Source organism: Eretmochelys imbricata, chromosome 2, assembly GCF_965152235.1.
Source record: "Eretmochelys imbricata isolate rEreImb1 chromosome 2, rEreImb1.hap1, whole genome shotgun sequence".
In the NCBI taxonomy this organism is placed as follows: domain Eukaryota; kingdom Metazoa; phylum Chordata; order Testudines; family Cheloniidae; genus Eretmochelys; species Eretmochelys imbricata.
In genome coordinates this window covers 189,982,876-189,996,754 of record NC_135573.1, presented here as the reverse complement: position 1 = coordinate 189,996,754, position 13,879 = coordinate 189,982,876, and the positions used below count along the sequence as shown (strand labels likewise).

General features: G+C 43.2%; 1 protein-coding gene and 1 long non-coding RNA gene across 2 annotated transcripts in view; one reads left to right on the top strand and one right to left on the bottom strand.

Moving 5' to 3' along the window:
• The window catches only part of LOC144261515 (uncharacterized), a 93,592-nt gene that overhangs the window by 54,473 nt on the left and 25,240 nt on the right, over positions 1-13,879 (bottom strand). The window lies entirely within an intron of this gene.
• Positions 1-13,879, top strand: part of BFSP2 (beaded filament structural protein 2) — a 37,008-nt gene that overhangs the window by 13,655 nt on the left and 9,474 nt on the right. The window contains exons 2-4 of the mRNA XM_077810101.1: positions 654-736; positions 7,026-7,182; positions 10,264-10,425. Of these exons, the coding sequence (XP_077666227.1) occupies positions 654-736; positions 7,026-7,182; positions 10,264-10,425 (402 nt within the window). The remainder of the gene's footprint in view (positions 1-653; positions 737-7,025; positions 7,183-10,263; positions 10,426-13,879) is intronic.

Below are 13,879 nucleotides of genomic sequence, written 5' to 3'. Positions count from 1 at the left end.
ACAAAGAACATGTGGAAATCAAAACATTAATTCATAGCCAAAAGAAGGATTTGTACTGCAATTACTCTCTTGGCCAGTTTGAAAAGCTCTTTCCGGCCATAAAGTAGGTTTGTCTAACAGTCACAGATCTTCATGGATAGACTGTGTGAAAAGAGAAAAAGAATCCTGTTTATGAAGCCATGCCACACAATTAGGGAACTGAAACATTATAGGATTTAGGCATGAACAGCAAATATTCACTGGGTGAAATTCACTACTGTGCAGAGGGCCCAACACAAGGTCCATATACCACTTGTGTCCTACTTATACCTTCTACATTGGATTTAAGTAGCACTTAAGTTATGCATAGGCCTTGTGCTGGGTCCTCTGCACAGCAGTGAACTTCACCCACAGTGACCAGTTTGCAAACGAGAAGCTACAATTTGTTTACACAACTAGCTGTTGAACAATTGTGAACAATGAAGAAATTAAGAAAAATTACACCTTATTTGTGGATAATTTGTGAACAAATAGGTGTCAGGCCCATGGAATAATTTGAGTAGCTCTAGGCCAAAGGTTAAATTACTTTCAGAATCTAAAATTATGTATATTCTTGCAATATACACATATTTAATATACTTAATTGTTCTAACTCTGTTGTGTCATTATTCTAGGTGGGTGATGCAGTCCTCGAAAATGCACGCCTTATGTTACAGATGGAGAACATTCAAGCCTGTGCTGAAGATTTTAAAGACAGGTAGCTTTCTTGAGGCAACAATATGGGTGACTTCTTTCAATAAACATACACTTACCATATTGAATATGAAAACGGAATGTCCATATTAGAGAGAATTAGCGTAGAGATCTGACTCACTTTTTGACCTTGGACATCCTGTGACCTTATCTCACGGTCTTATTATGTAGCTAAATTAAGGTTATAATGAATTCTGAGATCCTCAGATAGGTGATTTGAGAGCAACATATTATTATTATTTTGAAATAGTGCAACTTTAAATATTTCCAGCAGTCAGAAATTTACTGGCAAAGTTATTACTGGGCTCTCACTGATATAAAGACCCTAGGGCTCTTGCTAAAGGGACACAACTCAAATCTGGCTCAAAATTTTAATTTTATAAAAACAAACCTTTATAAAACCCAATTCCTATGGAAATGTGTTTATGTTTTTTTTAAAACATCATGTGAAACAAGAAATACAAACATCGTAGCACAATGAGCCTCGGTGCAATGCCTATATACAAAAATGAAACCGACGACTGATTTTCATTGTCCGTGATGAGAGTAATGAAAAGAGTAAAAGAAGAGCACAAATAGTGACAAATTGTACTTTTAAAAATTCTTACAGTTTTCAAAATCTAAGTTACCATTTGTACCACTGGTAGATGTCTGTTTACAGCAGAGGTTCCCACACTGTGGGGTGCGCCCCCTTTGGGGGGTGCAGGGGAATATTCGAGGAGGGAGTGGCTGGGGCTCGGGCCTGCCCCCACAGGGGGTGGGGAGGGAGCACCACCCAGCTTCACTCCTGGCCCCAGCCCCGCAGGCCCTGGCTGCCAGCCCCATTCCCGCCCCCAGCCTCATCACCCTTACCCCTGTCCGTATCCTCCCTTCCCAGAGCCATAGCCCCACTCCCAGACCAACTCCTGGGGTGCAGACAAGGGTTGGGGGGAGGTGCGCAAAGTAAAAAGTTTGGGAACCACTGGTTTATAGCGCCCCTTTGAATTGCACTTACTACTACTACAACAACATATTAGGCCTGATTCTTCTAACCCTTATTCATATTAGAACTGTTTACATAAGCAAGGGTTTGCAAGATCAGACCTTTATACTCCACACGTATTTCACACTAGTTTATCTTCACCCTTCAATGATTTTGGTCTTTTCCTAAATTCATCTCTCTTTAATAGTTAAATTTAACAACATCAAAATATACATTGTGTTCTTGGCCTTCTCTTTAATGTTTCTGTCAAAAAGACAAAGCTTTGAGCTGCTAATACTACTCTTTCAAATGCAGTCTGTCAATTTCATAATCTAAGCAGTAAAACAAAATTGCCCACTGACTTTCACTAGCAATTTAAATACACAACACAAAACATTTTCTTTGTTTTCACTGAATCAGAGCAACGAGTATTAAAATCTCTACTAGCTCTCACTTGGGTCACCTGTTTCCTAAGCTACTGAATTCCAGGCAAAGAAGGCAGCTCACCAATGGAGGAGTGTAGAAATTGTTTATGAAGCTGGCTCCGTTCACACCTGTATCAGAGAGTCCAGCTGCCCAAACTGGCTGAATTCAGTGCTGCAGCATCCATGAACTGACAGTCTGTGCCTTGAACAAGAGACTTTTCACATGACTAGGCCAATATCATGGCCGTAATTTAGAATGAAAGATTAGAATGATAAAGGAACAACTTACAGTAATATAGACAGACAAAGCAATATACAAAAAAAAAAAAAAAAAAAAAATCCCCATTGAGCTCGTAGGGAAAAAACAGCTGCATTTTTCAGCCAGGCATTTTGCTTTAATAGCATGTTTTTTTTACTAATGAGCAGTTGCCACCTGATTTTTTTATTTTCATTATAAAGCAATGGCCAAATTAGAGATGCTTGCAGGAACATTATATGTTATGATATTTTTAAAAGAGAAATAAGAATATTAGGCAGTTTGTGTGCATAAGGCCTGTGCTGGTGACAGGGCAGTTTTAAGTCCAAAGTCAGTGGCAAACTTTCCATTTGCTTCAACGTGACTGGGATTTGCCCTTAAAGGTGGATGACATCCCAAGGAACAACAAACCAAGCCTTCCTCCAATATGTTTAATAATAAACAGTAATAGTAATACTTGGAGCTCATATAGTGTTTTTCATCCTTAGTTCTCACGGCACCTTGCAAAGACGGGTGCACATTACTATCCCCATTTTATAGATAGGGAAACAGAGATACAGAAAGGAAAAGCCATCCAAGATCACTTAGTATGAGAATGTCAGATCCAGGAAAAGAACACAGGTCTCCCAATTCCCATTCCAGAACTCTACCCACTAGACAATGCTGTTTCTTAAACTGCTAATTAGTGTCTTGACATAATTTGCCTTTTAATAAAGCAAGGCATGATGATTGACCTGACAATGGTTTTGAAGTGTATGAAAAAATGGTATGGTCAGAGATATCTTCTGTGCCTATCTATTTGGTACATACCAGTAATTAACATGATGGTGTGATATTTTGGGGACTACTTAAACCCGTAAGGTGTCCTGTTCCCGCCTCCCCTGTATTGTGCCATGCAACTGTGGTTCAGATCCCTGACATGAGTAGCTAGCCCACAAGCACAAGGTCTCACCCTGGCTCTCACCTTTGCAGGTTGACACAGACAGCTCTTCCAGTCCTAAGTCTCCCCTAATACGTCCTCCCAGAGTGTCACAAAGGCACTTTTTTTCTTGATCTTCTGGAATTTGCCAGTACCTCTAGCTAAATCAATAGTAGAAAAAAAATTGCTGACTTTAATGCTGCTACATAATCTTCAGTTCTAGATAAGGAATAGGCAGCCTTATGGGTGACCTGGTTCAACTTTCAATGAACCTACACAAAAGCACAGTCTCCCATCTTTTTTTTTTTTGAATTAGTATAACTGGCACAGCTCACCTGACTTCTATATAATGTCATAGGTCTGGCCCCCATAATTCAGAGTCACAACTGGTACTAATCCTTTCCCCATTACAACTTTTTTGCAACTATTGTAGGATTCCCTTCTTTACCTCAGCGAGGTAAAGCAATATATCCCTGTCAACCCATTTTTGTTTTACAAATTAAAATGGTTTCTATATTTGGGTGCAGCTTGATGGGAAGCGTCTCTTTTATTCTCACTTTCCCCATATTGATTATAAAAAGTATTATAATTTCTTATATGTCTAAACGTATTCTGCCAGACTGTCTTTTTTTGACTGGAGAGCTGCTCCTGATCCTTAGTACCTGCAGCAGCTCCTCATAACAGTCTTGCAGTAGATTCATACCTATGACTGTTGGTGGTAAGCTTTCACTGTTGACATCACTAACAAAAATCCCCTGATTGGGATATTTCGTAGTCCCACTTTTAATTTCAGCTTCCATGTAGCCAACACATGGGATAGCCAAACAATTTCCTGGTAACAACTTCACCCTGTACTTAGTAGTCAAACAATTTTGAGCCTAATATTTTATGAAATGTTGGCTCTAATGTGGTAACTTGTGACCTGGTATCCAGGAAGGCCCACATTTCTATCCCATTAATCTTAAATAAACAGACAGGCATTTTCCTATAGCAGCAGCCTGCCCGCCAGTGTTGTTCAGGTCTATTCTCTTGTCCCTCCAAGATCCAACCCCCAATCCGCAACCTTCTGTTTAAAGCCACAGCATTAGTATTTTTAGTCATGTACCTCCTTTCTATATGTCCCACCTCACCGCATCTCCTGCGAATAGGATTACCATTGTAATCAACTATTGGCTGTGCAATGACCCATCTCAACTCCCTGTGGCTTGCATCTGTATTCTCTAGGTGCCAAGACTTCCTGTTTCAAATCCAGTCTCATATCTTGAATTTCCCTCTATACCCCTCTTAAATTTTCTCCAAAAATGTATTTTCTATCCCAGATTTACCATCCTCTGACTTTTGGCCAGCCTGCACGACACACTGACTAGCATTTTCAGACTGCAAGGCAACAGCATATTTATAGCCATACTGTGGATAAACCATAACGGCCCTGACTGGTCCTTTACCTCTCATAAGTTTTATAGCCTCTTCTTAAAGTCCAGGATGGAAGTTTCCAGATTCTATCTTAACGATAACTTTCATTCCATATATAACATAACATACATAACCCCTCAATGAATTTGTCTTTCAGCGTGTTATCAGTATCTTGGGCTTCGTGAGATTCTAACTTTTCTATTGCTTGTAAAACCTCCTGTAATCATAATGTGTACTAACTTCTGTTGGAGTTTGTACCCTAGGGAAGAACCTCTGTTTCAATTCTGACAAGGTACGACTGTCAAACATACAGCCTAATCTTCTGACTATTTGTTCTACAGTCCCTTTTTCATTTTTCAGCCATGTACTCACTTCTTTTTCAGCTGTACCCACTTACTGCCCAGTCAGAATCTCAGTTTTCTCCATGCAGTCTAAACATTGACTGGAGCATTGTTTTAAATTCTCCAAATGAAACAGCATTACTCCCAAAACTGTAGCTAGAAAATTTAAACAACCAAGGAGCTCCAAAGAAATATGACATGATCAGTGGTGTTGGCGCGAGTGGCTGTTGGGCCGCGCCACCAGTTGTCCTTTCTCCTGAGTTATCCCCTGACTGACTTATGTTATTTTAACATGGTCACCCTCTTGCTTTGAACTCCTTCTATCTGGTTTGTGACAAAAATTTGCAGTGTTAATCCACTAATCCATTAACCTTTGCAAGCTTGTACACACTACTCTTCCTTAATTTGTGCAGTTAATACCAAATCCGTCCTTATTAACGAGAACAAAATAAATTTCTCAACAATATACTGAGTCACTTCAGAGAATAATCAGTTTTTCCTCTCCTGGGTTGTAAGTCCAACTCCACTTTAGCTGTCCTTTGCTTCACTTCGACTTGTAGTATTCCTTAGATTCGATGATCCTGTGGCCGTACCTCTGTTCATCAAGTTTATCCACACGCAGGGTTTCTTCACCTAGTGGCTCTCAGTTGGCCATTAGATGCTTTCAAATTGCATTCCTTCAACAGATGTTCAGTCATTCTCTCTGTTCATTTACTTTAGGTCCTTTGTGGTTGAGCTTCTCATTTACTGTTTTCAGAATCTATTTTCACCTAACACAACGTTTTGATCAATTCCCTTTTTCACCAATTATATTTCCTTTCAGTTCTTTTCCCTTGATAGTTTCTCTCCAGTACATCTGCAGATTTTATTTCCCTCTACTTCCCTTCTCTAATAGTATCTGCTAACATACCCAGTTCTATTTTTTTCTACTTCTCCTGACCTGAAAGCTTTCCTGTTTTCCTTCTCACCTACTTACTTTTATTCTCCTGTTCTTCTTTTATCACCTCATTTCCTACTCCAGCTCAGGTTTATCCACTAACTCAGCCCCTAGATTAGGGTGAGCAAACTTTTTGGCCCGAGGGCCACATTGGGGTTGCAAAACTATCTGGAGGGCCAGGTAGGGAAGGCTGTGCCTCCCCAAACAGCCTGGCCCCCACCCCCTATTCGATCCCTGCCACTTCCCGCCCAGACTGTCCCCCTCAGAACCTCCCACCCATCCAACCCTGCTGCTCCTTGTCCCCTGACCACCCCCTCCTGGGACCCCTCGCCCCTAACTGCCCTCGCAGGACCACACTCCCTATCCGACCCCCCCCGCTCCCTGTCTCCTGACTGCCCCAATCCCTATTCACACTCCTGCCCCCTGACAGGCCCCCCAGGACTCCCACACCTATCCAACCCACCCTGGTCCCCGTTCCCGACTGCCCCCCCAACCATAACCTCCGCCCCATCCAACCGCCCCCTGACAGGCACCCCGAGATTCCCACACCTATCCAACCGCCCCCTGCTCCCTAACCCCTGACTGCCCCCAGGACTCCCTGCCCAGGCCCCCTTACCATGCCACTCAGAGCAGCATGTCTGGCAGCCATGCTGTCCGGCTGGAGCCAGACACTCTGCCGCGCTGCTCTGCAGGAGTGCACAGCCCCAGAACGCTGCCCATGTGAGGCTGGCATCACTGCTTGCCCAAGCACTACCTACCCGTTGTGCCGGGCTGGCGCTCCCTCACACATTCCTCCAAACTCTGCTTTATTTCCACAAAAGTGGGCATTTGCCCCATTTGCTCTTGCCAACTTGCCACTTTTGCCAATAAAGCTTAAAAAAGGGACTGTCCTGGCCAAAACGGGGTGTATGGTCACCCTAGCCCTTATAGTATCTCTATCTTAAAACTACAGCAGGTGCTGATGCTGGGGCCAGGGTTACTACAGTATCATTTACAATATGCAAGTTTGCCCACATATGCTTACTACGTTTTTCTCTGCAGATATGAAAATGAGCAGCCATTCAGAAAGGCAGTGGAAGATGAAATTAATTCCCTATATAAAGTGATTGATGATGCTAATTTAACTAAAATGGATCTGAAGCGTCAGATAGAAAGCATGAAAGAAGAATTAGGTCTGCTGTCAAAGAATCATGAAGAAGTAAGTCAAGACTGGGTGCAACGCATAGGTTGTATGTGTCTGTTTAAGTCACGTCAATATGACACTATCTTAACCAGAAGCGAAAAAGCTAATTCTGTCAAGAATAAATGATAGTTATGTATCTGAAAATTATTACTATTTCTCTCTCTGTTAGCTTACAGACCTCTCATCTTTCTAGTCCTAATTAAAGTTATCCACATACAACTTTCCACATTTTTGACATCTGATAAATATAACAGAGCTGAACTATCTTCACTCCATGTGACACTGAACACGATGAACACACAAGATGATTTATGAGGCTGGACCTTCATTAGGTGTAAATCCCCAGTGCTCTGAGGCCTGATTCACCTCTTATTCACACCAGTGTAAATAAAAAGTAAATTCCACTGAGAGAAGAATCTGGCCCCATTTCATCTTTAAACCATCAAACTCCTGAAATAACGTACATAAATTACTTTACATTAAATGTGCCATACTTAGCAAGCCACTCCATTCCCAAGATTCTTAATTTCGCCATCTGTTCTGAGCAACAAATCATTGAAACAAGTCATAATTACTTGAGAAAATAGACCACCCACGGGCCCAATTTTGCAATCCTTATTCATTGACTTAAGCAGGAATTGAATTAGTGAAGATTAGTCATACCAGCAAAGGCTTCAGCATCTAACCCCAAGTAAGCACCCTCAATGACAGAAGACAAATTGCAGAGTTACCACAAGGCCCATTTAAGGGCAGTGAATAGTTGTGCTGCCCAGGGAACAGAACAGGGAGCAAACTGTGCCTCAAGAGAGTCAGAATTCAGTATCTGCATTCTCCTTGTTCCACTGGGGAAGTAAGTTGGACCAGCCCTATACCTAATTTTAGATTGCTTCCCCATCCATTCTGGCACAGCTGTACCAAGCCAAGGCTCCATCCACTCCCTGTCTCAGTCTGCCTCTTTCCCATCCACGTGTGGTGGGAAGGGAAGGGAGTAAGGCTGTCAAGCGGCTAAAAAAAATTAATCGCGATTAATTGCACTGTTAAACAATAATAGCATATGATTTATTAAATATTTATGGATGTTTTCTACATTTTCAAATATATTGATTTCAATTATAACACAGAATACAAAGTGTACAGTGCTCACTTTATATTTATTTTTGATTACATATATTTGCACTGTAAAAAGAAATAGTATTTTCAATTTACCTACTATAAGTACCGTAGTGCAATCTCTTTACCATGAAAGTTAAACTTCTGCTGGTGGCATCTGACTCAGATGATGAAAATGAACATGCGTCAGTCCGCATTGCTTTGGATGGTTATTGAGCAGAACCCGTCGTCAGCATGGACGCATGTCCTCTGGATTGGTGGTTGAAGCGTGAAGGGACATATGAATCTGTAGCACATCTGGCATGTAAGTATCTTGCAATGCCGGTTATAAAAACGCCATGCGAACGCCTGTTCTCACTTTCAGGTGACATTGTAAACAAGAAGCGGGCAGCATTATCTCCCAGCAAATGTAAACAAACTTGTTTGTCTGAGCGATTGGCTGAACAAGAAGTAGGACTGAGTGGACCTGTAGGCTCTAAAGTTTTACGTTGTTTTGTTTTTGAGTGCAGTTAGGTAACAAAAAAAATCTACTTTTGTAAGTTGCACTTTCACAATAAAGAGATTGCACTACAGTGCTTGTATGAGGTGAACTGAAAAATACTTTTTATTTTGTTTATTACTTTTACAGTGCAAATATTTGTAATAAAAAATACTATAAAGTGAGCACTGTACACTTTGTACTCTGTGTTGTAATTGAAATCAATATATTTGAAAATGCAAAAAAAATATTTAATACATTTCAATTGGTATTCTGTTGTTTAACAGTGCGATTAAAACAGTGACTAATCACAATTCATTTTTTTTATCACAATTAATTTTTTTGAGTTAATCATGTGAGTTAACTGCGATTAATCGACAGCCCTAGAAGGGAGTAGTGGCTCTGTAGCAACTGTTCTCCTTCTGTACCCAGAGGAGTACGGTTGTGACGTATGCGTCATTATTTACCAGTGCACGGACATAAGGCAGGTCATAACTGAACCCAGAAGAAGTACTTTATCTTCACATGGAAATGCCATCCCAGGAAACGGTTGAACAGAATGATTATATTAAAGGGACCTCAACCCAGCCTCCATTTTTGCACGTACATGTTTACATACCCTTGCCCGCATATTCTCCGCACGGTCATCACTTGTAGGTGATATTGTTTACAGACCAATTCACACTGTTCTAGCAGTATATGGAAATGGTATACGTAAAGAGGGTGGTGTAAAAGGACTACAATTCAGTCCTACATGTGCAAACCTCATTTGTTTTTGTGCCCATACAAGTGACAGTGCTCAAAAATATTTGTACAAGCATTTGTAAAAGAGGTGGCTTGAAGTTGGCCTGCAGAAAATAAATATTAAATAATTGGCCAGTTACCAGCCATCAGAATAGTTTTTCCCAAGCAGTGATGAACAAACACTTTTCCAGGAAGTTTTATTCCTTTCATATCCCAGCCTCACATCCAAGAAGCATGCAGATCCTCTGAGCTGAGACACAGTATATTTATACATACATACACACACATGCTTATACAGCGACAGGTGCAGTTGGGGGCTGTGCTATACTCTTGGAAAGGATCCTACAGGTGCCTGTAACACACCATACTTTGGAAATCATATGAAAGAGTTGATTAGTTGGAATATTCCCACCACAGAGCGGGACAGACAATGGGCCTGCTTCTCCACTGCTTTGCACCTTATACAGTCATTTATTCCTGTGCAGATAAAATGTTCAACACTACCAAAACAGAATGACAGTGTTTTACACTCACACTGCATTCACTTTGCAATAGTGTAAATGACCACAAAAGGTGCAAAGTAGTGGAGAATCAGATCTTTTAAGTAGCTTGCAATAGCCCCAAGAGCTAAAGTTTAAATAATGGCTTTGTAGATGTGTTTGCATCATACCAAGACAACTGAATTGCACCATAAGTGCTCCTTAGTATCCTCTAAAGCTGGAACTGACTGCTGACCCTTTTTCTTATATGTATGTTTTTTTCAGGATGTGAAGATGTTATACAATCAGCTTGCTGGATCACAGCTGGAAGAACTGGAAGCTCCTATTGGAACTGGCCTAGATGACATACTGGAAAAAATCAGAATTCACTGGGAGAAGGATATAGAGAAAAATCGTGTTGAGACAGGTGCCTTGCTTCATACCAAGGTAGGCACCTACAGTGTTCTCTGCAGCTGTCTCCAACACCAATGGATACTGCAACTGAAGAAAAATATATTTTTTCTAGTCCCCTGGGGTAATCATTAAAATATTTTTTCTTGAAACAAAGAGTGATAACAGCCTAAGGAACCTTGATCCAGCTTCATCCCAAGAAACATTCATGCAAATCCACTGACTTCATTGGGGTGGCATAGATGTAACTGAGGGTGGAAAGTGGCTCTATTTATATCCATTTTAAAACATCAGTGCTTTCATTGCAAAATAAGGGAGTCTATACACATTTTTGCTTTCCTATCATTTCCAATGCAGAGACGCTAAAGCAGAAAATTAGTTCTCTACAGCAGCGTTTCTCAAACTGGGGTCTGCAAACCCCTGGGAGTCCCTGAGGGTACTCCAGGGGGTCCACAGGCCCAGCTGATCAACTCCTTCCCCTTCCTCCCAGCGCCTGCTGCACACCAGGGAACAGCTGTTCCCCAGCGTGCAGGAGGCACTGGGAGGGAGGGGGAGGAATGGGGACAGGGCAGAATCATGTCTGGGGCTGCTGGCCCTGCTGATCAGCTAGGGTTGCCAACCCTCACAGTTTCGCTGGGAGTCTCCCAGAATCAGGCTTTGTCTCCCAGAGGCTACTGAAGCCAAACCGGGAGATTTCAGGTACTAAAAGTCTGGTGGTGCAGGGGAGCTAAGGCAGGCTCCGCATCTACCCTCGCTCTGCACCGCTCCTGGAAACAACCAGCACGTGCTTGTGGCCCCTGGGGGGGAAGGTGAGGGGCCGGGGTCTCTGCATGCTGCCCCCGCCCCGAGCGCAGATTCCGCAGCTCCCATTGGCCGGGAACTTCGGCCAATGGAAGCTGTGGCGGCAGCACTTGTCTGCAGGGGCAGCGCCTGTGGAGCTGCCTAGGAGCCGCTACCGGAGGGATGTGCTGGTTGCTTTCGGGAGCTGCCCGACATAAGCATCGCCTGGCTGGAGCCTGCACCCCATCCTGCACCCCAACTCCCTCCAAGAGCCCACACCCCCTCCCTTACCCAAACTCCCTCCCAGAGCCCATACCCTACTCCCCCTCATGCACTCCAACACCCTGTCCCAGCCTGGTGAAAGTGAGTGAGGGTGGGGGAGAGCGAGCGGGAACAGGAAGAGGTGGGGTGAGACCTTGGGTGAAGGGGTGGAGTGAGGGTGGGGCCTAGGGCTGAGCAGGTGGGCTTGGGAGTCCCCGAAAAATTTTAAATTAAAATGGCGGTCCTTGGGTTGCTAAAAGTTTGAGAACCACTGCTCGACAGGATTCAAGAATGAAATCTTTTGTCAAAAGCCACACTTTCTCAACTACTTTGCTGGGGATGGAAATAAAAAGGTAGAGTTTAAGGAAAAGCATGCATGACCATTAAACATAGGCTAGCACCCAACATCCTAGCAAACAGAAGGATTTGACTGCTGTCAACTAGGAATGACCATAACTGTGTGATATGATTTCATATAAAAGGAGAGCCATTTATAGGTGTGGAGAGGAAACTTGTCCCCTAGATTTGGCTTTACCTTCAACCCTCCTTAAAATTGTCATTCTGTTTTGCTGCCCCCTCACCCTTCTTGCTTCATCTACCATGTCTCAGTACACAGCCATCTTGCATACAATGCAACTAAAATCACTGAAATGTACTGCAGCTTTTCCTCTGCTAAAATGAATCATGATTTGGGGGGGATGGAGGTGGGGGAAACAGCTACCTTAGGTAAGTAATATTGCAGTTTTGCAGTATCAAGCTCAGCACATAATCCTATGTTTTTACAGCCATCTCACTCTCCATTGACTATTGAAACAGAGCACAGTAAAATCACGATTGCAGCTGTGCTGCAGAAATACTTAGAAAAGACATAGTCCCCATAAGGTTTACGATGCGGAGCTGCTACAAAAATAGAGGGTGCAAAAGGGGTGGGGAGATAAGGAGGACAGCAAAATGAAAGGAAAGAGGAATCTGAGGTCCAGCCTGTCTCTGTAAAAAGTATTTAAATTTAAAGAATGTTACTATTTTATAGATAAGAAAGAAACATCCCTTGCATAGGCAACCGACTTCATGGGTGCTCCAGGGCTTGAGCACCCATGGAAAAAAAAATGGTGGGTGCAGCAGCCCCCCTATCAGCGCCTCCCCCTCCCCTCAGTGCCTCCCACCCACAGGCCTCGCAATCAGCACCTCCCACCCACAGTGGATCAGCTGATCTGCGGCATGCAGGAGGCATTGGGGAGGAGGGGGAAGGAGTGAATACAGGTCGTGCGCAGGGAAGGGGATGGAATGGAGCGGGAAGAGGCGTGGGGGGCCTTGGGAGAAGAGGTGCAATGGTGGTGGGGCCTGGGGAAGAGCCCAGCACATTAGAAAGTCGGCACCTATGATCCCTTGATTTCAACAATGACATCAGGGTGATGGTAGCCATATAAGAACCTAAAAAGATGAGTTTATCCAGGAGATTCTTCATCAAATCCTTACATTTCAAATCTTGTTAAGCAAATCTTTCACAGAGCTGATCTTATGTAAGCCAGATCCTCAGATGGCTTAAATTGGCCTACCCTACCCTCACTGAAGTCAATGGCACTACATCAAATTACCTTTGTTGAGGATGTGGCCCACTACATGTTTTTAGGAGTATGATAACTGCCTACGAGAAACCAATTCCTTCAGTCCCCTCTCCCCACTTATTCCTCATCCTCATGTGGAAGTTGATCCTCTCACTCTTTCCTATTTAAAAAACAGAAATTTATTATAGCCTCTACTAACAACCCGCACTTCAACTGTGCAGAGGTGTCACATGCAAAGGGGACTTTTGACACATACCCAGCTTTTCATAGGGCTTGTCTACCCTGGCAAGTTTTGTCGATGAAACTAGTGTCAACACGAAAAAAATCGACAAAAGCAAAGTCACCAAAGCGAGTCTATATTTGCTCTCTCTGTCGACAGACCATGTCCACATTCAGGGCACCATTGTCGACAGCATGAGCAATGCACTGTGGGTATGTATCCCACAGTGCCTGGTGACACCATCTTTCGCTAGGTGTTGTGGGAAGGTGGAAACGGAGCGTGGCGCACCCTGGGACGTGCAAAATGTCCCGTCATGCACCGCTTTGTGTCCCAGCCCTCCAACGGTTTCTGGCTTCCTTTCGCGCCGTTTTTCCAACTGTCAGTCTTTGTAGTGCAGGCCAGCATCTGCACTGAGAGAGGATGGATCCTGCACTTCTCTCCTATGCACTGTTAACTGTCATGAGGATATCATGTATGGCAGTAGAGTTACTCGCAAAGTTACTGACAGAAGATGAACCGAAGGCGCCCGAGTGTGATATGGACAGCAGCAACTTATCAGTGCTTTTGGCATTCACAGAGCAGCTGCATATGGTAGACCGTCGCTTTTGGACTATGGAAACAAGCACTGATTGGTGGGATCGCATTGTCATGCAGATGTGGGATG